General features: G+C 45.1%; 1 protein-coding gene across 10 annotated transcripts in view; it reads right to left on the bottom strand.

Moving 5' to 3' along the window:
* KHDRBS3 (KH RNA binding domain containing, signal transduction associated 3) overlaps nucleotides 1-22,163 on the bottom strand; it is a 189,864-nt gene extending 167,701 nt beyond the window's left edge. For 3 of the 10 annotated variants that reach the window (XM_023649001.2, XM_070221866.1, XM_070221867.1), the window contains exon 1: nucleotides 20,756-21,724. In XM_023649001.2, the coding sequence (XP_023504769.1) occupies nucleotides 20,756-20,762 (7 nt within the window). In that variant the 5' untranslated portion in view covers nucleotides 20,763-21,724. Of the gene's footprint in view, nucleotides 1-15,613; nucleotides 16,191-20,641; nucleotides 21,725-21,780 lie in introns of those variants that run through there. The other 7 variants (XM_070221863.1, XM_001499530.7, XM_070221861.1 and 4 more) reach the window with 4 other exon arrangements.
* Nucleotides 22,164-22,873: the final 710 nt, after the last annotated feature.

Genomic DNA, 22,873 nt, shown 5'->3' with positions numbered 1-22,873 from the left:
TTGGTTTGCCGGCATTTTGTTGAGGATTTCGTGTCGATATTCATCAGAGATACTGGTCTGTAGTTTTCTTGCAATGGCTTTGTCTGATTTTGGAATAAAAGTAATATTGGTCGCTCACAATAAGTTGAGAAGCATTCCTTCCTCTTCTATTTTTTGGAAGAGTTTGTCAAGAATTAGCATTAATTACTTTTTAAATGTTTGGTAGGATTCAGCAGTGAAGTCATCTGGACCTGGGCTTTGCTTAGTGGGTAATGTTTTACCAATTCAATCTCTCTACAATTCTGTTCAGATCTTCTATTTCTTCTTGAGTCAGTTTTGGTAGTTTGTGTCTTTCTAGGAATCTGTCCACTTAAACTAAACGATCTAATTTATGGTCTACAATTGTTCAAAGTATTACCTTATAATCCTCTCCATTTCTGTAAAGTCAGTAGTAATAAACCTTTTCCATTCCTGATTTTAGTCATTTGAGTTTTCTCTTTCCTTTTAGTCACTGTAGCTAAAGTTTTGTCAATTTTGTTGGTCTTTTCAAAGAACCAACTTTTGGTTTGTTGATTTTCTCTATTGTTTTTCTTTTCTCTCTTTTTCATTAATTTCCATTATAATCTGTATTATTCCCTTCATTATCCTTGTTTTAGATTTAATTTGCTCTCCTTTTCCCAGTGTCTTGAGATAGAAGGTTAGGTAACACATTTAAGATTTATCTTCATTTTTAATATAGGTATTTACGGCTACAAGTTTACTTTTAAGTATCACTTTAGCTGCATCCTATAAGTTTCGGTATGCTGCGTCTTCATTTCCATTCATCTCAAAATATTAATTTCCCTTGTGATTTTTTATTTGGCTCATTGGTTATCTAGGAGTCTGTTAATTTCCACATATTTGTGAATTCCTCAAATTTCTTTCTGTTATTGATATCTAATCTCATTTTATTGTGGTCAGAGAATATCCTTTACATGATTTCAATCCTTTAAAATTCACTGAGGCTTGTTTTATGGACTGGCATATGGTCTATCCTCGAGAATGTTCCATGTGCACTTGAGAAAAATGTAGCTTCTGCTGTTTGTACGGGAGCATGTTCCATAGATGTCTGCTAAGTCTAGTCAGCTTATAGTCTTGTTCACGTCTTCTACTTCCTTATTACCTTCTACCTAGTTGCTGTATCCAATATTGAAAATGGGACTTAAATCTCCAACTATTATTGTTAAGCAGTTCATAATTATTTAAGGACATTGCATTAGTTTCCTATGGCCACTGTAACAAATTACCACAAACTTAGTGGCTTAAAACAACAACAGAAACATATTACCTTCTAGTTGTGGAGCTGAGAAGTCTAAAATGGGCATGGAAGGCAGCATTTCCTCTAAACGCTCCAAGGGAGAACCATTTTCCTTGTCCTTCCCATCTTCTAGAGGCTGCCAGCATTCCACGACTTGTGGTCACATCATTCAATCTCTGCTTCTGTTGTCACATTGCCTTCTGTCTGACTCGGACTCCTCCTCCACATCACTCTTATAACAACCAGTATGATTATACTGGGCCCACCCAGATGAACCAGGATACTCTTTCTAAATATCTTTAACTTAATCATATCTGCAAAGTCCCTTTTGACATATCAGGTAGTAGTCACAAGTTCTTGATATCAGTAGATAGACATATTTGGGGGCCATTGTTCAGCCCACCACATTCATTGAAATGAATTGCTAAATCCAGCCCTAGTTTGTTGCACATCACTGAGCTCCTCAGGTCAATATAAGCCAAGCACTTGTTAGCCTTCCTTTTGAATACATAAACTTGTGCTATTTGGGCATTATCTGTTTAATTACTACATCAGTCATTTTTTCTTTTCTCTATGTTTTCTTCACATTTGACAGAATTATTTCAAGTGATCATGTTGAATACGTAGGACTGAAGCAAAAATCTATAAATAGGATACATCTTTTATAGCGTAGCAAGAAAGAACACACATTTTGAGTCAAAACCGTGATTGGTTTCAATCTCGCCATGTTATATATTAGTAAAGCCTAAAGTTTAACCTTTCTCAGGCTCAGTTTCATTATCTATAAAATGGGGGCATTAACATCTATCTGTAAAAGGTTGCTGCCAAGATTAAATAGATGGGAGGACCATAACTAAGAAGGAGCTCAATAAATACTATGGCTGTTATCGTCTACAAATGGATAAAAAGTGGGAGGGTAGAGGGAAGTAAGGAGAAGTTGTCAAAGCAGTTGATTAACTGACTGGTCATTCTCACATGTGATACAAAATAACCTTTGACAAATACCCTGTCAGGTGTTCTGAACGTTATCCAGATAAAGACTTCAGTGTGGTGTAGGGTGCAAGAAAGATCAGCTCCATAAGGCCCCTGTATCCTAATCCACTGCGATTTAACAGAAAGAGTACAGACTTGGGACTCACCGACAAAGCCCAAAGCGTTCAGTGACAAGCCAGCCACGTGACCCTGAGCCAGTCCCAACTTCAAGGAAAGCCTGTTTTCTCATCTGTAAAATGGAATTTATGTCATTCATCTCAGAGAGCTGTACTGAGAATTGAGAAAAATATAGCCTGTAAATCTCTTGGCACAGTCTCTGACACTTAGCAAGAACTTAACAACTAATAGCTCATTATTATTAATAACTGTGTGACACCAATACGTTATTTAATCTCTAGGACCCCTGATGTATAATTTGAGATAATATCCTAACACATAAAAATCTCTAAAACTAGGCTGAAGATATACCAGGTTCTGGATAAACATCAGTTTTCTGCTTCTTTCCCCAATCCCTCCATGGTAGAGAGAACAATGACTCCCCAAAGATGATCATATTCTAATCTCCAGAACCTGAGAATGTTAAGGAGAATTAAAGGTTACAGAGAGAACTAAGGTTACTAATCAGCTAACCTTAAAATGGGGGACATTATCCTGGATCCAGATGAGCTCAATGTAACTATAAAGAACCTTACAAATGGAAGAGAAAAGCAGAAGACAGAGAGCCACAGAGATGGCAGTGTGAAAAGGATTCAGCCCAATGTTGCTCGCTTTGAAGATGGAGAAATGGGGCCATGAGCCCAGGAATGTGGAAGCCTCTAGAAGCTGGAAAAGTTAAGGAACAACAGAGCCTCCCCTAGAGTTTCCGGAAAGGAACACAGCAGCAGCAACACCTTGACTTGAACCCACCCAGTGAGAACCATTTTAAACTTCTGACCTTCGGACTGTAGGATAGTAAGCCACTGAATGTATGGCAATTTGTTACAGCAGCCACAGAAAACTAATACACTCTTCCTTCCACTTTTTCAGTTTTATTGTCATAAGTCTCAAAGAACATCTGAATCTGAAAAAGAAAAAGGAAATTGTTTTTGTTTTCTCTACACAGATAGATGCATCTAATCTTTTATTTTTTGAGGGGGGAGTGGTGAGGAAGATTGGCCATAAGCTAACATCTGTTGCCAATCTTCCTCTTTTTGCTTGAGGAACATTGTCTCTGAGCTCACATCTGTGCCAATCTTCCTCTATTTTGTATGTAGGGTGCTGCCACAGCATGGCTTGAAGAGCGCTGCATAGGTCCACACCCAGGATCTGAATCCATGAACCTGGGGCCGCTGAAGTGGAGCGCACAAACTTAACCACTACCCCACTGGGCCAGCCCCAAGATGCGCCTAATCTTAAAATGAAATCTCTTAAGAAAATCACTTCTTACTGAACTATACTGAATGAGTGATCTTAACAGTGCTGGATTGCTGGCCTTTGCCATAAAGAACTTACAAGATATTAAACAATATAAACTGATTCATTAGAATTTTGGACCCACAGCATAAAATAAGTAATTAAGATATTAACACAGAGCACAGAAGTACCTAATGTTATAAGAAGCAGTCAATCCAAGAGAGCCTTTATCACTAAAAACTAAGCAGGGCACAGTGCACATTTCCCTTGGGCATCTGGCTAGCTTCAAGCGTGCCATATGTTAAGTTGCAAGGCAAAGTTTATGGGCTAAATGCTATTCTGAAGATTGTGATTTTGTTTAATCAGAAGAAATAATGTTTCCTTTATGTACCTGTGCTTAACAATGGAGACCAATATTATCTCTTCAAATAAGGAACTCAAATCAAGGTACTTAGAAAAGTTTCCTATTGATATTTTTCAAACAGAAGGCAAAGTTACACTGGAAAAGGGTTTTTTAAAGGTTACTCAAGCAAGAAGTGATAACTTTAAAATGAAATGAAATGAATTATGAGATGGTGAACTATGAACGGACACTTCACTGATTCCTCGTGTGGTCTGTAGGCAAAGGAACTGGGAAACCAAATATCAGTTACATACTCTAACCTCTGTGGGACACCAAGCATCCTACGGTCCCCTCCAAAAAACCATGACATCATCACCAGTGAGAAAGAACGAGCCTCTAATGGACTCCTCTGGGACACCAAATAGGGACAGAGTACAGTCACGTGCTGCACTATGGTGTTTCGCTCAACGACAGACAGCATATACGATGGGAGTCCCATAAGAATAGTACCATAGAGCCTAGGTGGGTGGTAGGCTGTACCATCTAGGTTTGTGTAAGTACACTCTACGACGTTCGCACAACAACAAAATCGCCTAACAACGCCTTTCTCAGAACACATCCCCGTCGTTAAGTGACACACGACCATACTGCAGGTAGTGCCTCCAGTGGCAGTAGGCAAGAAGCTAAGAAGCTGTCCTCTGTAAAGGGACCTTTTCCCAGCTTTTCTCCTGGAACTCTCCTTTTCTGGCCCACTTTCACCATGTGGCTGTTGCAATAAGAAAGCCCCATAACCAAACAACCCAACAATTGGGAAACGATGTCTGCAAATCATACATCTGATAAGGGGTTAATATTCAAAATATATAAAGAACTCATGCAACTCAACAAACAACAAAGAACCCAATTAAAAAATGGGCAAAAGATCTGAACAGACATTTTTCCAAAGAACATACACAGATGGCCAACAAGCACATGAAAAGATGCTCAACATCACTAATTACGAGGGAAATGCACATCAAAACTACAATGAGATATCACTTCACGCCCATCAGAATAGCTATAATTAACAAGACAGGAAATAAGGCTTGGAGAGGATGTGGAGAGAAGGGAACCCTCATACACTGCTGATGGGAGTGCAAACTGGTGCAGCCACTATGGAAAATAGTATGGAGATTCCTCAAAAAATAAAGAGTAGAACTACCATACGATCCAGCTATTCCACTGCTGGGTATTTATCCAAAAAACATGAAAACATGAATGCATAAAGATATCTGCACCCCTGTACTGATTGCAGCATTATTCAAAATAGCCAAGACTTGGAGGAAACCTAGGTGCCCATCAGGGGATGAATGGATAAAGAAGATGTGGTATATAAACAAAAGGAATACTACTCAGCCATCAGCCACAAAAAAGATGAAATCTTGCCACTTGCAGGAACATTGATGGACCTTGAGGGTATTTTGCTAAGTGAAGTAAGTCAGACAGAGAAGCTAAATACCTTATGACTTCACTCATAAGTGGAAGACAAAAACAACAAATACATAGATACAGAGATTAGACTGGTGGCTACCAAAGGGAAAGGAGGAGGGAGGAGGGAGAAATGTATGACAGGGCACACGTGTGTGGTGATGGATGGCAACTAGTCTTCGGGTGGTGAACATGATGTAGTCTACAGAGAAATCGAAATATAATGATGTACACCTGAAATTTATATAATGTTATAAACCAATGTTACCGGGATAAAAAAAAAAAGAAGACCCCACAGCTCTACCAACTGGGATGAGGCTCCTGCCACTCATTCAAGAGCCCAAAGAAGAGCGAAGGTGCAGCCTAGGAACAGGCAGCAAGACGCAGACAACCGCGTCTGCTCCGACCTTAAGTCCGAAATGAAAGGAACTGAGGACAAAACAATCTGCTGCAGTCCATGTGTCCAAGGTCTGGGGCCGAAGCTCTTTAATAACAAAAAGCGCACATCTGCCTGCAGTGTCTCTGTACTCCGCATACATCCCCAGGGAGCCTCGGAGACCAGGCAGGGACCCTTGTTAGGCAGCAGGATTCACATTCAGGATGGAATCTGGACCACCACCTGCTGATGCAGCAACACTAACCGAAAACATCCACAAAGCAAGCAGCAATTTCAGCTTGTATTTGCTGGTGAGAATCGAAAGCCGCAAAGGACGTCATTTAAATTTAAAGTCTACTGGGAAAGTGTGAACCAACTCAAAGTCAATTTGGAAAACTTGTGGTTACTGATGAAGAGAAGCTATCAAGAGCCATTAAGCTTTGTGGACAGACAAACCTGTGATGAACTGAATATCCCACCACATTCCCCGAGCTCCCCATACCAAAGGGCTCTCCTCCAAATTCCAATCAGCTTAGAGTCTAAGAAGCCTAGAGACCCTGTTACGCTTAAGCATTGCTGCCAGTGACAAACTTTAAGATTTCTACTGAAAAGAAAGGCATGATCAAAAATAAAGCTTTTAAGATAAACATTTTTAAGTGTAATTTACAATGACAGAATCACACCCCCTTTATGAAGTCAGTCACCTGAAGTAAGGAAAGGAAACCACCGAGGGTCTTCCTTTCCCCAAGCCTTCAGTGCTGCTGTGACCTCAAGGATTCCTTCCTCAGCCCTTTTCTCTTGATTCCAAACACTCTCCCAGGGGGAGCTCATCCTCCACCGTGGCTTCAGACACAAGGCAAGGCATTTTGAGTGAAAGGAGACATCCAGAAACACCACATATAACTCTGAACTCACAAAATTCAAAAACTTTTCAACCTGCATTGTTCAGCATCCCAAACGATCTTTCTGAAGTACACGGCTGACCACATCATTCTCCTGCGTGGCATCTTCCAATTGTGCTCCAGATCCTTAACTCCATCCACACTCCTTAGCTCTTTACAGGCCCTGTGTGTTCTCGCCCCTGCCTACCCTCCCGCCCCATCTCTCTGCACATTCCTGCTTTCATCTTATCCTCCACACAAACTGACAGAAGGTGCTTGCACGTGGATCATTCATTCAACAAACACGAGTGCTTACTGTGTGTCAGGCACTATTCTGGGCACCAGAGATCCCGTAGGGAACCAAAGCCCCAGGTCTCGGAAGCCTGGAGTCTAGTTACACACAGTCTCGACATATGTCACTGAATCCTCACAGCCAGTCTGGGCGGTAGGTACTACCATGCCTGTTTTAACAAACTAAAGCACTAGAGTTTAGACAGCTGAAGGTATGCGCCTAGAGCCAAAAATTCTTAAACGGCAGAGGGAGACTTCCCACAGGTCTGAGTCCCAGACGCAAGGCTCGGGCCCACCCTGCCAAGGTGCCCACGCCCAGCACCCTTCCTGAGAAATAGCAACTCTCTCCTCAAAATCAGCGGCCGGAAACTCAAGCAAAAGCAAAATACCCTTTACCAATCTTCCTTCACCGAAGCATCCTAAGATAATGAATTCACTGCCCTAACCCAAAGAAGAAGGAACTGAGACCAAGTGCCTTTTCATCCTGCAAATATCACTGAGTACCAACTATCTCCCAGCACTGTGCTGAGCACTGCAGAAGAAGTCAAAGACAGCACATCAGACTTCCTGTCTGTAAGGAACTTGGATTCTCGTGGGAGAAATAACTCCCAACAAATCATTAGAATCTAGAGCGTGATGCATGCCATGATGGATGCAAAGAGGAGGGAGTGTGCTCGGGGCTGGGAACGAAGAAACAGAGGGGGTAGTCAGGGACTCATCCACGCCACACTCCACGCCAAACAGAGAGCCCTGCACTCTGCAGAGAGGCCCATGACTCAGTACTGAGGAAAGAGACTCCGAGAAGTTAACTGACTCGTGTCACAGTTATGTCACACTCTGCAGCCCAGGACGCCTCTCTTACTACATCAGGAGTCAGAGGTCCCTCTTCGCTCCCCCAATGGAGATACCGTAGTGCTCCCACGCGGAACCATTGAACCCTGTGTGCCTTTCTTTACTACAGCACTTCCCACCCCACAATAGAAATGTCTTTTAATTTGGCTGCTTCCCCACTGAGCTGAAAACTCTTTAAGCAGGAATAAAGTATTACCCAGCTTTGCATCCCAGCGCTTGGCCCAGCCTAGGAACATGATCCTCACTGAATAAGAACTGAACAGCCCTCCAGTCTAGTGGGAAAGACTGCAGAAACACACACCCTCCCAGTTGTCTCCTAAAGGCTTTTCCCGAGAAGTTCAGATGGTGATTTCCTGAAAGGGTCTAAAAGTCTGAAGTCTGATTAGATTTTGCAGTTCCTGTGCCATAACACTGCCTCCCCAAGCCTAAAAACTAACTTTCTGTTGTGCCCCTTTATTGGTTTAATATGGTGCTCTGATAAAGATGGGGGAGGAAGAATTCACACACAGCCTTCTGATAAATGTGTCCAGAAGGACATAATGAGTATCGGCTCTGTGCCTAGTATCACGTGCTGGGCTCCATGAAGAAGAGAAGGAAGACAAGCCTTCCACTAGCCTAAGAACTTTGGAGGAAGAGCTAACTAACCTGAGGACCTGCGACATGCCAGGCATTTCATACAGATTCTCTCACGATCATTTGACAGAGGAAGAAGCTGCAGCTCACAGAGCCATTACTACCAAAGGCAATGCACCCACTGACCCATTTAAGGAGCAAAAGCCTGAGGGGGAAAAGAGGAGACTGGAAGAGAGTACAACACAGAACACGAGCGACTGAGCTTTACGTTACGAGAGTCTTTTGCCTCATCCCCTTGTTCCTCTAAGTCATTGTCGACCACACAAATACAGGGCAGGCGTTTATGGTTCCCGGTTTGCTCTGAATCGATGGCATGTGCACTAACCGATGGGCAACGTGTGGCACAGTGGAGAAATTCCCTTCTCCACATGTGTTGAGCGAGAGAGGGAGAGACAGGAATTGTTCTGTGACCCAGAATCTTGAAACCACTCTGGATTCTAGGCAGGCCTGAGCGAAACTTCCTGCTGCTTCTGATAAACAATCAAAGGCCTGCCGACAAGCAGAAAAACTGCTCACCAACGATTTACAAGTGACTTTTGAATTTTTGGAATTAAAACAAAACATAAGCAATAATTGAAAGTCTGATTTATTTTACAGTCATCAGAGACACTCTAAACTGATGCAATCTGCATCTTTATGCTTAAGCCTTTGCTAGCTGCTGTGATGTCCCCTGGGGCCTGTGTCTTTTCAGCATCCAAAGTTACCTTGATGGCAGTCAGTGTGTGTCACCAACAGGTGGTCTTTCCTAATGACACATTTTTCTCTGAGAAAGGGCTCACTTCCTGATAAAATCCATTTGTCACTGCTGTAATGAAGTCTTTTTGAATAAATTAGAGCAATAAATTACATAAAGAAAACTGTAAGGAAACAAATTTATTCTGAGACAATAAAAGGAATATAATTTTGAGATTTCTCACCCAAGTGACGGGTGCTGGAGGTTTGTCTTCAGCTGAGATGAGCCGGAAGGAGAGCTGTGCTGGGCCAGAGCGGGGAGCAGGGGCCAAGGCCTGCAGGTTTTGGCTCGGCCTTAGACATGCCCTTATTAAGACAAAGGCAACCATTTTATCGTGACAAGAAAAACACCACCAGGAGTTTCAAGAAATTATTTTTTCTCAGTATGACTTTGCAATTGTACATATTATGTTTTTAAAAGACTCTCATCTTGCAAATAAGAACCTCAACATATTAGCAGGTCACAAGAAACTGATATCCAAAAGATCCAAATAAGAGAACTGAATGGTCCACAAGAGAAACGGCTAACAGCTATCATTAATTCATTCATCCAAATTATTGTGAGGGTGCCCCTCCCGGGGATGGGGCATGGCTCTGGTACACAGAGATAAGGCCTGGTCCCTGGTCCCTGGTAGCTGAGAGCAGGGAAGGTGGGCACACAACAGCCCAGGGCCAGGCCCAGCACCCTGCCTGTGTCTGTGAACAAAGCGCCATCAGAACACAGCCATTCACTGTTCACAGACTGTCTACGGCCGCTTTTCTGCTACAACAGCAGAGCTGAGCAGAATGTACAGCCCACAAAATGTATACTATTCGGCCTTAAACATAAAAATTTGCTGGCCCTAAGCTGAGTTTAGCATTACAACAACGGCAATGCACCTGCAGCTACAGACCCATTTCCTGGCTCTGTCCGGTGAAAGGCTTGGAAGGAATGACAGCCAGCAGCCCAGAGCTCTGTGTCTAAATACCGTTCCACACTCAAAAAAGCAGGGCACGCAGGAATCAAAGGCTGACTCCAGGCCTAGGGCAGAGCAAGTACAAGAGAACCTGGAACAAAATGCTCTTAGAAAGTAAAAAAATACTCAAAAATGTATGGAATAATCCTGTCAACAGGCCCAGGAGCCAGGGTAAAAGGCTCCCAACAGCCAACTCTGGGACAGCTTCAGTGTCAACTTATACAGTGACAGTAGAGGAGTGTAAGCAAGTGGATTAAAGAAGGATCCACAAATTTATCCAGAGAGGAGGGAGGGAGGAAGGCAGGAGAGAAAGAAGTGGCAATGTTCCCTTTCGGTAGACTGTCAACCAACAAATGTAGATGGAATGAACGAGTTAGAAATTTACCACTTTACAACCCTCATAATAATAATTCAGGTAAGAAATACTAATGGATGCTAAAATTTGTCAGGGAGAGTTTAATGAGGAACAGAAATATTTACATAGGCTGAGAGTATCCCCCAACAAGGGCACTAATTAGTTACAAAAGGAAAATAGTAACTACAGTGCAGATAACTGGTGCCACGTTCATACCAAGTGATCAAACGTAACATCACCAACAATGGGGGCAAGTGACACAGACGCTGTGTGCCTCCTGACACGATGTACTGAGGAGGACACACCGCCACCTCAGTGAATTCCTGCCAAGAGTGCACAACATGACTCTAATTGTAAGGAAACATTAGACACCTCAAATTGAGAGATGCTCTACAAAAAAACCAGCTTTTGCATGCCACATAGGTCATGAAAGGCAAAGGAAGCAGAGGCGCTCGTCTGAGCTAAGAGACTACAGAGCTCTGACAACTAAAGGCAGCGCGCCATCCTGAGCTGGGTCCCAGAAAAGACAAACTGGAACAACTGGCAGGACTAGCACACAGAATGTAGATTAGATAATAGTACCAAGAGAGTGGTCAACTTCCTAATTTACATCACCGTTATCTGTAACTGAAGGTATACAAGAGAAGGCCCTTATCCTTAGGAAATACACACCAAGGGATTTAAGTATTTAGGGGTAAGGGAATATAATACATGAACCTTACTCTCAAATGAGTCATGAAAACACATATATACACAGTGAGAACAGCAAAGCAAATGTGGGAAAATGTCAACAACTGGTGAATTCAGACAAATGGCTATACAGGGGTTCTTAGCACTATTCTTGTAACTCTTCTATACGTTTAAAACTGTTTTCAAAAAAAACACTTAATGCCAGGAGGAAGAAATAAAGGTCTTAAAAATGAGAGAGAGAGGAAAGGAGAAGAGAGATAACCATAACACACTACAACAAGTAGGAAGACGAAGATGTTATGGAAACATACGGGAGACTGGAATTAACAATCTGGAGGAATCGCAAAAGTTACCCATCCCGCCTGAGTCCTTCTCGCTGCCTGGCAGGATTTCTGCACCCAGCTAATTCCTCTCTGAACAAGAGTCCCCCAGAAAGCCCGTGCTGGTCCTGAGAGATGCGAGGGGTCATCTCCGAGCCCTTAAAACCACTATGCACCCATCTACCGCAGTGCTTGACACCCTCTTCCATCGTCCCCTCTGCACGTTGCTCTCCCCACTGGATTATGAATCTCTTCACACAAATGATGACCATGGCGATGAAGGCAGCAGCCACTCACTCCGCACTTACAGGCCAGGCTTGACACTACACAGCTCTTCACACACACCTCCTCTAAACCCCACACACTCTCCAGGGGGGCTTTATTATTGTTTCGTCACCATTTTGCAGCATGGAAACTGAGGCTGAGACGGGTCCATGTATCCGAGGTCACAACACAAAGAAGTGTCAGACTGAGATGCAAACTCAAGTCTGTCTGACTTAAAACTGTGTTCTTAACTCTCCCTTTTCACGAGTCTGAATCTTTTCTGAGTATCATTTTTAGTGAACTGTGGTGTGCCCACAGTAGGCAAACAAAAGATGGGAGGGATTTTTCTAAGCCTTTTCCTTCTGTTTATATTTGCTGAGCACACTCCAGCTGAAAGCAAGGGACAGAGGAGGCACAGGCGGTGGGAGAAAGCCAGGCCTAAAGAGACCGGCATATAATCCATCACAATGTAGATAACCAGGAGCTGAGGCAGGAAACTCAGATATAAAAGATGGCATATGGGGGCCAGCCTGGTGGCAGGGTGGTTGAGTTCGTGTGCTCTGCTTCAGCGGCCCTGGATTCGCAGGTTCAGATCCCAGGCGCAGAGCCAGCACCACTCGTCAAGGCATGCTGTGGCAGCATCCCACATAAAATAGAGGAAGACTGGCACAGACGTTAGCTCAATGACAATCTTCCTCAGTAAAAGATAAATAAATAAAAATAAAAGATGTATTATGAGGAAGAGAAACATATAAATGTAATAACCTCATATTAGATAGAACAAATATATGCTATATGTTAAAGATTTATTGTAGGGCCGGCTCCATGGCTGAGTGGTTAAGTTTGCGCACTCCACTGCAGCAGCCCAGGGTTCGGATCCTGGGCGTGGACATGGCACCGCTCATCAGGCCACGTTGAGGCGGCGTCCCACATCCCACAACTAGAAAGACCTGCAACTAAGATACACAACTGTGTACAGGGGGGATTTGGGAAGATAAAGCAGAAAAAAAAAAAAAAAGATTGGCATCAGTTGTTAGCCCAGGTGCCAATCCTTAAAAAGAAAAAAAGATTGGCAACAGTTGTTAGCACAGGTGCCCATCTTTAAAAAAAAAAAAAAAAGATTGGCAACAGTTGTTAGCCCAGGTGCCAATCTTTAAAAAACAAATTTATTGTAAAATCATTGTCATTTCACCCTAATGACAACCTATGAGGCAGGCATTACTGCCATGGGCAGATAAGGCAACAGAGGCTCAGAGAAGTAAAGTAACAGACGCAGAATACACAGATCAATTTCACAGTGCAGATACTAAATAAATATTAGTTGAAAACATGAATAAAAAGAAGCCTCCGTATAAACTTCTGAGGTCCTATGGACTCTTGATCCAGTATTCAGCTCTGCTAAAAACTACTAAAAATGGAACGGTGACTTTGTCCAAAATTTCTCCCAGGTTTGCACCTGGTACTGATCAAGCCCCTCAGCCCGTGCAGGCCAGCAGACCACGGACGGCAGGAGGAAGCAGGAATTTCCACAGCAGCACAAAGCTTACACAAGTCAAAGCATCTAACTGTCAGGACTCCAGTTTTCCCTAACAAAATAAACAGATACAACGGCCAGGACCCATTAGTCAGACTATCCTAACACTTTCCTAAAAAAAAGTTTTCAATTCAATGCTTCGGGAATATTTTTTCTTTAGGGCATAGCAGGCCCTATCATGTAAGTTGGCCACATGACCTTGGACAAGCCATGGACCCCCCCATGACCTCCATTTCTTTACCTGTAGGATGAGAACAACAAAACAACTTCACAAGCCGGTCGCCAGGATTAAAGGGAGTCAGGTGTGAATCCTAGCAACATGACACTTTAGCCACTCAAGAAATGGTGGCTACAAAACAAAAAGACATCGTGATTTTCTGCAAATGCTGGTTAGAAAGTACGCCTCTTAAAATGTCGGAAATATGAAAGATTAATATCAGTATGCGAAAATAAAAAGCAATGCAGGCTTGTTGACTGACCGAGACTACATCGGTTCAGCAGCTGCCAGTGCAGACGGCAGAGGGTGACCGCGCTACGCGCAGCGCCATCTAGTGGAAGGAGAGTAGAGCACAAGTGGCGTAAATGCTGAAGTAGAGGAGAAAGGAAGGAAAAGGAGGAGGAAGTCAGCCCCTGAGTCTCCCCTCCATTATAACGTCTCCATGGGAGCTTGAACCAACAGTGACCCCACGTGTAACATTTACATCAAAAAGAGAGATCAAAAAGGTGCTCTTACATACTCAGGCTCTTTATCATACCAAGGAGGAATATCAATAAAATGCCAGGAACGCCTTTTAACTTTCTTAAAACAGCAGCAAAGGCTGATAGGTGAAAAATTATGGAAATGCAAAAAATTATGGAAATTTACAATCCAGAGTAAGACAGCCTGTGCTTGTGGAGAGAGGCTGCCGAGTGTCCAGACATGTTCTAAGCTACGCAGTCCTAAAACTGTTTAGGGAAGCTTCATTTGTTAATTTAAGGCTCAGGTGCTACGTCTTGAATAGCATAATAAAAATCAATCAGAGCTGCTGCTAATTTTGTACATGATTTTAATAAAAGAAGCTTCCCAGAGAATGAGTTTCTCCTTCAATATTTCCAAGATTGGAAAACTAAAATCATTTTAATAACACAAAATTACCCTAAGAAACGAAACTAGATGATTTATGTATTAAATTATTAAATACTTTATGTCTGGAAAGTGATGCCAATAGGCACACAGCTGTCTCAGACAATTCTGTAAAAAGAGCAGGGAACGTTTACTAAGCACCTATTAGTGTCAGACCTGTATTTCTACCTAAAACCACCACCCTACAAAGGAGGTATAAGGTTCCCACCTTTAGAGATGGGGAAACTGAGGCTCTGAGAAATTAAGTAACCTGCACAGGGTACAGATTAGAAAGCCATCGCCTCCCATAATCACACGGCTCTTTCTATACAGCTCTTCCCTGTTAAGTAACGCTGTTTCCCAGGTAAACCCCATCCACCAGACTTGCCGTGCCACCACTGGGCACAGAGTTCCTACCCCATTTTGTCAGGCCACTGTCTGCCCTGCTCACAGATCACTGGTCCAATACGAGTGCTGGATAATAGAGCTGTACAATAGAGAATTTCCATGGAAGTCAAACATGAAAACCCCAGCCACCGAGAAAGCTCCCACCTGCCCCTGGTGCTCACAGGTGAACTGTGCAGCGTCCTGGAGGCAGGCAGATAAGGATGCGAAGCCTCATTTACCATTTACTAGCTGTCTGACCTTAGGCAAATTATTTGACCTTCCTGCCCTGTTTTCTCATCTGTAAAATAAGGTAAAATGATTTACTCTTTTAAGACTGTTAGAAGAATTAAACGAAACAATGTATATAAAGCATCTAACCCAGAAAAAGCTCTCGATAGATGGTAACTACTAATTTTAGCAATTGCAAGGCAAAGACATTCAAACATACCCCCCCTTAGAAAGCCAACACCACTGTCTGTGGGAATATGCTCGTGTGTTCGTGTACTCTTTTTTTTAATTTTATTTTTTAACCCTATTTTTAGAAGATGGAGAATTTGTAAACATACCATAGACTATAAACCCCTGATATCTTACTATCAACCATTTCTGTGATAAATAGGTTATCAAAATATGAAGAGTTCTGTGCCTCTAGAAAGTTCCTTCAAGAGAGACAGACCTATATCAAGAATTTGACTTATGAACTTTCTATACAGAAAGTTTTCCTATTTTCTCCTTGACCACTCAAATACACGTAGTTAAAAAGCCTTACCTTCAATGTCTACTGAAGACTGAAAAGTCTTGATGGAGAGCATAGGAAGAAATGGAGCTTGCCTTTTTGGTAAATTTTCAGAAGCCTCTTTTAAAAAGTCATCACCACCAATGGAAATTCTTAACTGGCTTCCACTATAATGAAACTTTTACTTAAACAACACTGTCCAGCTCCGTCCTCGCATCTCTTCTCTGAAAGTACCCTATCCAGACGCGGCACACTTGATTTAACGTCTCCGCCTGACGACTCAGGAGCCGCGCACCTCGACTGGGTGGTGCACTTTGTGTGTGAAGACACAAAGGAGGCAGACAGGGGACAAAGCCACTGAGCCTGCAGGATCCTGTGGGGATCAGAAATAATGCATAGGAAGCGCCTGGCACAGAAGAGGCCCTCAGTTTGGCAGCTTTTAGTATAACCATTATCCCCAACGCTAAGGAACACTCTACTTCCCTTTTTCTTTTTTTTGGTAAAAAATGTAAACCTTCTATCTTCACTCAGTGGGAATGACGACAAGCAAAAGGGTCTTGTGATGTCCAAGTTGCTGCTGGGCTTCCATCTGCGATCCGAGTCGCTCTCTGGCTCAGTGTCTGCCTGGCGTCTGAGATGGCAGATTAACCCCTCCAGGTGAGAAGGCTGATTTGGCATGTGACAAGGGCCTCCAATTTCTGGTTTTAATCAGTCCTAAGAAATCTCATGAGGACTTTAGGGAAGGAGAGCTAACTGCATTAGAGTGCCCTGGCTTAATAAATTCCTCAGGAAAGAATAAAAGTAAATAAGCATCTGATTCAAAGCAGATCTGATAACATTTTCTCATTCCCTCCCAGAGGAGCACCCCTACGGCTCTACCACACTTAAGGAGCTCGGATGTGCTCCTGCGTGTCCAACACCGCATTTCACTGGAACCTTCTTTCACTTACGTGTGCAAAGCTGTTATCCCCACCCCCAATTCAGGTGCTCCAACGCGGTAAAGGGCAAAGCTCTTCACTGACTGCTGAACTCCAATACACTTTCTAATTCTCCCACCTTTATGGTAATTAAAACACAACACTGAAACAAAGACTAGAGTTTGCAAGGGCTATGTACCAAGAATCACGGGACGTGAAGACACAAAGCAATGTCAGACCAGGCCTTGCCCCCAAGAAGCTCATGCTCTCCCTGGGAACAGAGATCCAAATAGCACAGTGAGATGAGGAGCATGCCGTCAGAGAGTGAAGCACGGCCGCTGTGGAAGAGCAGAAAACGGGCAATCGAACCCGTCTCGGGGAGGTAAGTGGTCAGGAGACACCCCAGAGAGAGATCTGAAGGATGAAGTACAAAAGGGATGGGACATCACTTATCTTTCGATCCCAGCACAAGCTCGAAAGAGAAGGACAAACTGCATGTAGAGACCAGGTTTCACCCTCCTCCTGTCTTTAACTGACTGACCATCACGTGTGACCTGTAACGGGACCAGCTATACTCTGAGGTCAGCGCAGTCCAGTAAAAGAACGACCTGGCCAAGAACAAAGCCTGAGCCCTCACTCAGACACATCATAAGTACATCACCCCAGGAAGTCACTTCAGTTGCTGGAGTCTCGGCTTCTGCAACTGACCAGCTGGGCTAACAACCTCCTCGCTCGCGGGCCGCTCCCAGCCTTGAGACCACAGAGATGACCGGGCACAGAGAAGCGCCTTGAAGTGTCCGCAGGCGACTTGTTACATCTAAGCCACCTAGTCACGACCTATTTCAAAAGGACAATGGGAGGGCTAATAGGACATTCGTCAGGAAAGAAGAGGGCACCTGTAAACTTGCAGCTCACTCTCACACTAACGAATGCAAACCAGCGCACGGGTTCCTGGAGAGCAGAGACCGTGCCTCCCCCTCCCTCCAGGACCAGCACAAACACGTGGCACAGGAGGATCTCGGGAACCACGTTACTAAGGTCCAGAGGCCCAGACACTGCAACTCACAATCAGTGGATCACTGTGAATATCACACACTACGGAAAATTCAGAAATAGTTTATCTAAAAACGTGAATCACTGCATCTACTTTGCCACAAAAAACAAAAATGACCACCCCAGGAAAAACTATTAAAAACTAAATAACCGCATCCCCCCCCACCCCCGGATGAAGCAGAGAATCGAGCAGTGTGGCATGGAAGCACCACACCTAAATATAATTCTGCAATTTCCATTCTCCTCCCTCTGTCTTACTTCACACGTCTGACAACATTCAACCGATCGAACATGTTTTCCAAAAGGGGTCCCCAAAAACGAAGCTTTAAGCCATCAGGTTGGGTTCTGTAGAACAAAGAGATGTACACAGGGCAAAGTAATGATCTCGCTTTATACATGTTCACCTCTCACACACATCCTGGGCAACGCTAAGAGCCCTGAGAGTACAAAACCTGATGTGATATGAAAAATAATTATCTTTAAATACCAACAGAAAACTTTACCTGGACACAAACCAACCACCTTAATCTTGAGTCCTTTACTCCACTTCCTCTTGTAACCAACTACTAAATATAACTTGGCAGTGAACCCGCCACCAACCCATATATTATATCAGATAATTAAAAATACGGGGTTATGTAATCTTATTTAATGGTTACTTGGCTTGGACTGAAAACCATGCAAAGCAATCCCAGAGAGCTGGATTAAATTATAATGCATGAGACATTTCTGAAGATATTTTTTAGTAAGAGTCAGCACATTCTCTACTAGCAAATATAATATAAAACATGAAACGCTACTTTCATCTCCAATTAACCTCCTTGGCAAGAAACCGCAACGTCAATTCACTCTACAGACACTTGTGTGTCGGGGGTGGGGCAGGGGGGAACAACAAAGGCTAGTTTCTTTGATTCAGTTTTAACATCGAGTAAACATTACCCGTTACTCTTGGTAGAGAAACAAAAACATTCAATATTTGGGGGGTGGGAGGAAGGAGAGCCAGTTATCCTGAGAAAACAAAAAGAAAAGTCAGCAAGTGATGCCCCTCACAAAACACAAGCCTGGAAAAGTATAAAAGTCGACCTACGTCAGCACACGAGCATAGATCTCGATGTCATCCCAGCTCAACTTCTCACTTAAAGATTATTAGAAAAAAAGTAATTCAGCTAGGAAGCTGATCAATGTTTGCAAATACAGAATTTTTTGAAAATGACGACACCTCATTTATAAACTATTTCATTATCCTAATGTGTTGATTCTTAAAGTAATACATTGGTCACAGGAGAGTTTTAGTTCAAAAGTACCTCTCAGCCTGAACATTAAAATCCTGTAGGGTAAACCTACCATGAAGTTGCATCTTCAAAGACCACTAGACAAGTACAGAAAGAAACTTTTTCAGAAAATCAAGCTAAGTCAACCAAAAACAAGCATATTAATTATATTAATTTCTGCAGGGCTTTAAATTACCATGTGCAAAGTGTTCTGTTCCATTTTTTCTGGAAGGCATAAGTAGCAAGAACAATAGCCTTAAGAGATGGAAGACCTGAGTTCAGATTAAATCTGTATCAGTTGCCTACAAGCTTGCACAGCTGGGGTCCTCAGCTCTCTCCCCTGAAAAATGGAGACATCAATGTCTGCCTCACAGGGGCGAGAATGGAACTGACGGCATGTGCCTTAAAGAGCCTCGGAAACTTTAAAACACTACGCAAACACAAGGTATAGTTAGCACTGGGAGATGTTAACCATAAATACATCTATTACATGCCACTCCAGAATAAAGGTTTGCACTGCTGACCCACCATCACTGTCCAAGTTAGTGCCGGAATACCAATACCAGAGGTCCAGAATAACCTCTGAAAAAAGAGTTTCCTTTAGAGGCAAGTAGTCAAAAATATAGCTAAATATGAATAAAAATGCGTCCCTATAGCCAATAACAAGATAGTTATCACATTTAAAATCACAGCTTCCTAAGAAGCATTCAAATTCAGATTTAAGATACTGTTTTAGAAATGCACTTATAATTTTAGAGTTACATAAGCGAGCCTAATTAATATTTTAAATGATAGGGCTTTGCATTCTGGATATCAGCCTATGATTTAAGGGAAAAACATTTAGTCAAGGTAATCTAAATTAACAGTAATAAGAGCATCTGAGCAGCACCTCTTTCTTCCCTCACAACATGAGAAACGTACTTCTCACAAGAATTATATTAGTGTTGGAAAAGTAAGGTAATCAGGTGTAACATTCAAAAGAATACTAACTGGCAACATTGTCCAATATCTGTTTCAAGTAACTGGAAGCCATTAACACTAGTAAAAACACTGAAACCAAAAGATATTTTGAATGTATTAGCAACACAATACTATGGTAACACGGCACAGAGCAATAATTCTGACTTTTAAAATAACTCATTACACTTTTAGTTAAACTGTTTCTTAATTGAGTACAACATAACTTTGGTTCAGCTTCTTCATTAAGAAAAACGTACTTGATTCCACCATCCAGAGTATTTCCAATGCCACTGATCTCGCACAATGTACAAGGAAATTTCTTTCACAGAGATGACAGCCCAGCAGGCAACAAAAGATATATGTAAATCATAAAAACCACGGAGTACAAACCTAACTGCAGAACTGTTGAGAAGAGCATGGGAATAAAACTTAAAATTCTTTTTCTCTCATTTCAGAATGCATGCCCATTACTTTTTCACAAGCCCATTTTATTAAAGAAATAAAAGTACGCCTGCAATTAAAACGGGAAAGCTCTGTAAACCGATTTCTGCTCAACGATTCACATATCAGGCTTAAATTCTTGGAGAAAGTGAAGCTCTCCACCACCACCATCAACCGACAACACACACATCCTACTCTGAAGAACTGGTTGCAATAGGCAAATAGCAGAGGCCACTGTTTAAAATATAGATATCTATATACAAATAGAATATGTCTGCCTCATCTTTCACTTCCAACAATAAAAGAGCCAGGGCCAGCGTTCAGATCAGCAGACCCGATTTACCTCCCCAACCACAGACTGTCATTGCAGAGAGTAATTCACGCAAAATGTAACAGATCTGACCAGATAATATTCCTACCATCAGGCAGGAAAAAAGCAGACCAGTGGCCCCCAAACTCCTCTTTATCGGAAACATGTATTCCAGATACAGGAGGAATAGAGGGCTGCTCCGGGCAAGGCACGCTTAATTTACCTTCCATCCCAGAAGATTACTCAGGAAGCCGGAAGAGGCACAAAACAGGCATTAGTGTCCTGGGTGGGCACGCCTCCATACGCCCCTGTATCCGTGCGTCCTGTGCTCCCCAGGACTGTTCACACCCTGAGCTGGCTGAAGTAAGACTAAAATGGCACAGGCAGCAAAGACTCCGCGGCCAGTGTTCTGAACCCGGAGCCAGCACCCAAGGATGGTGACCCGCCCAGAGCAAGCCCAGAAGGGGGCCCTCCTGTGGGCCTCTTCTACCCCACTGACCCCTCCACGGGCCAGCCCGCACAGCTTGGCACGAGTTGCCCACCCCCAGGGAGGGCAGACTGCCCTGCCAGGGCGGCTAGAGCCTGGACAAGGGAAAAATTAAAAAGAGGGATGGGAGAGGGAACTGAGCTCTGCCATTAGGATCGCTGGGTCCTTCTCCTCCAGATGCTTGGGGTCTGACCCCAAACCTCCTCCAAGGTCCTCGAACTTCACTAACTATCCAAGCACCTGTTCCCTTCACCTCTTCTGCCTTTGATCCCCTCAAATCCTTCCATTTTCCTCCAGCTCTTTCTCCAGTTTCTTAGACAAACCGAACACACCAGTCCTCCGAGTCGCCCCACTCTCCCCTCCAATGAGATAATTCAACCCCCGCTCCAACCAAGCCCCCAGATCTTCGCTGTCCCCCACCCAGAAGTTTCCCCTGGGTATCCTCGTGTCCCCAAAGATTTCCTTCAAGTCTCATCCAAACGCCCCGGCTGCCTCCTTCCTTCCCAAGTCCCCCAAAGGCGCATCCCGGGCTTCGCCCAGGTGTCCCACATGTCCCCAGGTCCCCACCCGAACGCCCCCAGATTGCGCCCTGGGTCCCCTCCAGTCTCCCAGAGGTCTCTTTCCAGCCAGCCCCGCCGTCCCGCGTCCCAGGCGCCCGCACTGCTCCCCGGCCCCGACCCTCCCCGGTCCCCAGCCCCCGGCCCCGCCGCTGCCCGGGTCCCCAAGGGCCCCGAGAGACAGTTGGCGGCCGGCGCGCGCACCTTGGTTCACCAGCCGCAGAGCGTGCGTGAAGGAGGGGTCCAGGGAGTCTTTCTCCGCCATCAGCTCCGGCAAGTACTTCTCCTCCATGCTCGCCGGCCGCCCGAGCCCCGCGCGCGGACTCGAGGCGGGCGGGCGGCGGCGGCGGCGGCGGCCCCGCAGCCCCCGACCTCGCCCGCGCCCCAGCGGCGCGGACCCCGGGCCAGACCCCGCGGCGGAGCCAAGCCGGGCGGGCGGCCGGGCGGCGGCGGCACGCGACGGGCACGGGCCCGGGGGTGGCCGCGAGCGCTCCCGCAGCGGGCCGAGGGCAGCGGGCCGAGGGCAGCGGGCGCGCTCGGGCGGCGCTCGGCGAGCCTCAGGCAGTCGGCGAGCCCAGCCAGCCGGCGCCGCCCCGCGCCCGCGCCCGCCCCCTGCACGCCGCGCGCCCCGAGCTCTGCCCGCCGCGCGCCCCGCCCCGCGCGCGCGCCCCGCCCGGCCGGCCCCCGCCGCGCCTGCGCGCTGCGCCCGCGCCCCGCCGCTGCCGCCGCCTCCAGGGGCCGCTCCGGGCTGCGCGGCCGGCGGTCCCGGCCCCGCCCGCCGGCCTCGCTCTCCTCCAGCCCTGGGGCGCGTGGGGAGCCGCAGGGTGCAGTGACAGCCTCGCCAGGCACCGAGACTGGGACGCTGGAGCCCAGAAAGGTCAAGCGGCTCGCCCAAGGTCACCCAGCGAGCGTTCCCGGGAGGAGGGCTGCGCACTCGGCCGCCGGGGCAGAGGCTGGGACCGGAGAGAGGACAGGGAGGGGAGCCCGGACTCGCTCCTGTGGGCTTCGGGGAAAGGCGACGGGGCGAGCCGTCCTGCTCTGTAAGGCTTCCAGGACGTCCCTAACTTATTTCGCTTTGTTGTCCCCTCCTATTTGCAAGGGAGTGAGGCGGGCGCGCCGGCCGTCCTTGGCGCCCGCTGGCTCTGAGCGCCACCCCGAGACCCTCGATGCCGTGCCGAGGTCGATTACATAAAAGCGCGTGCCCTTCAGGGCGTCTTTGTCATCCCGACTTGTCGCCGGGTTGTCATTCTCTTCGTCCGTAAACCGGCTGTGCCTGTCTGTGGATGAGGGAGCGCGG

The sequence above is a fragment of the Equus caballus genome, chromosome 9, assembly GCF_041296265.1.
Source record: "Equus caballus isolate H_3958 breed thoroughbred chromosome 9, TB-T2T, whole genome shotgun sequence".
Taxonomy (NCBI): Eukaryota; Metazoa; Chordata; class Mammalia; order Perissodactyla; family Equidae; genus Equus; species Equus caballus.
Note: the sequence above shows the minus strand (reverse complement) of the source record. Positions and strands in the feature narration are given on the sequence as shown.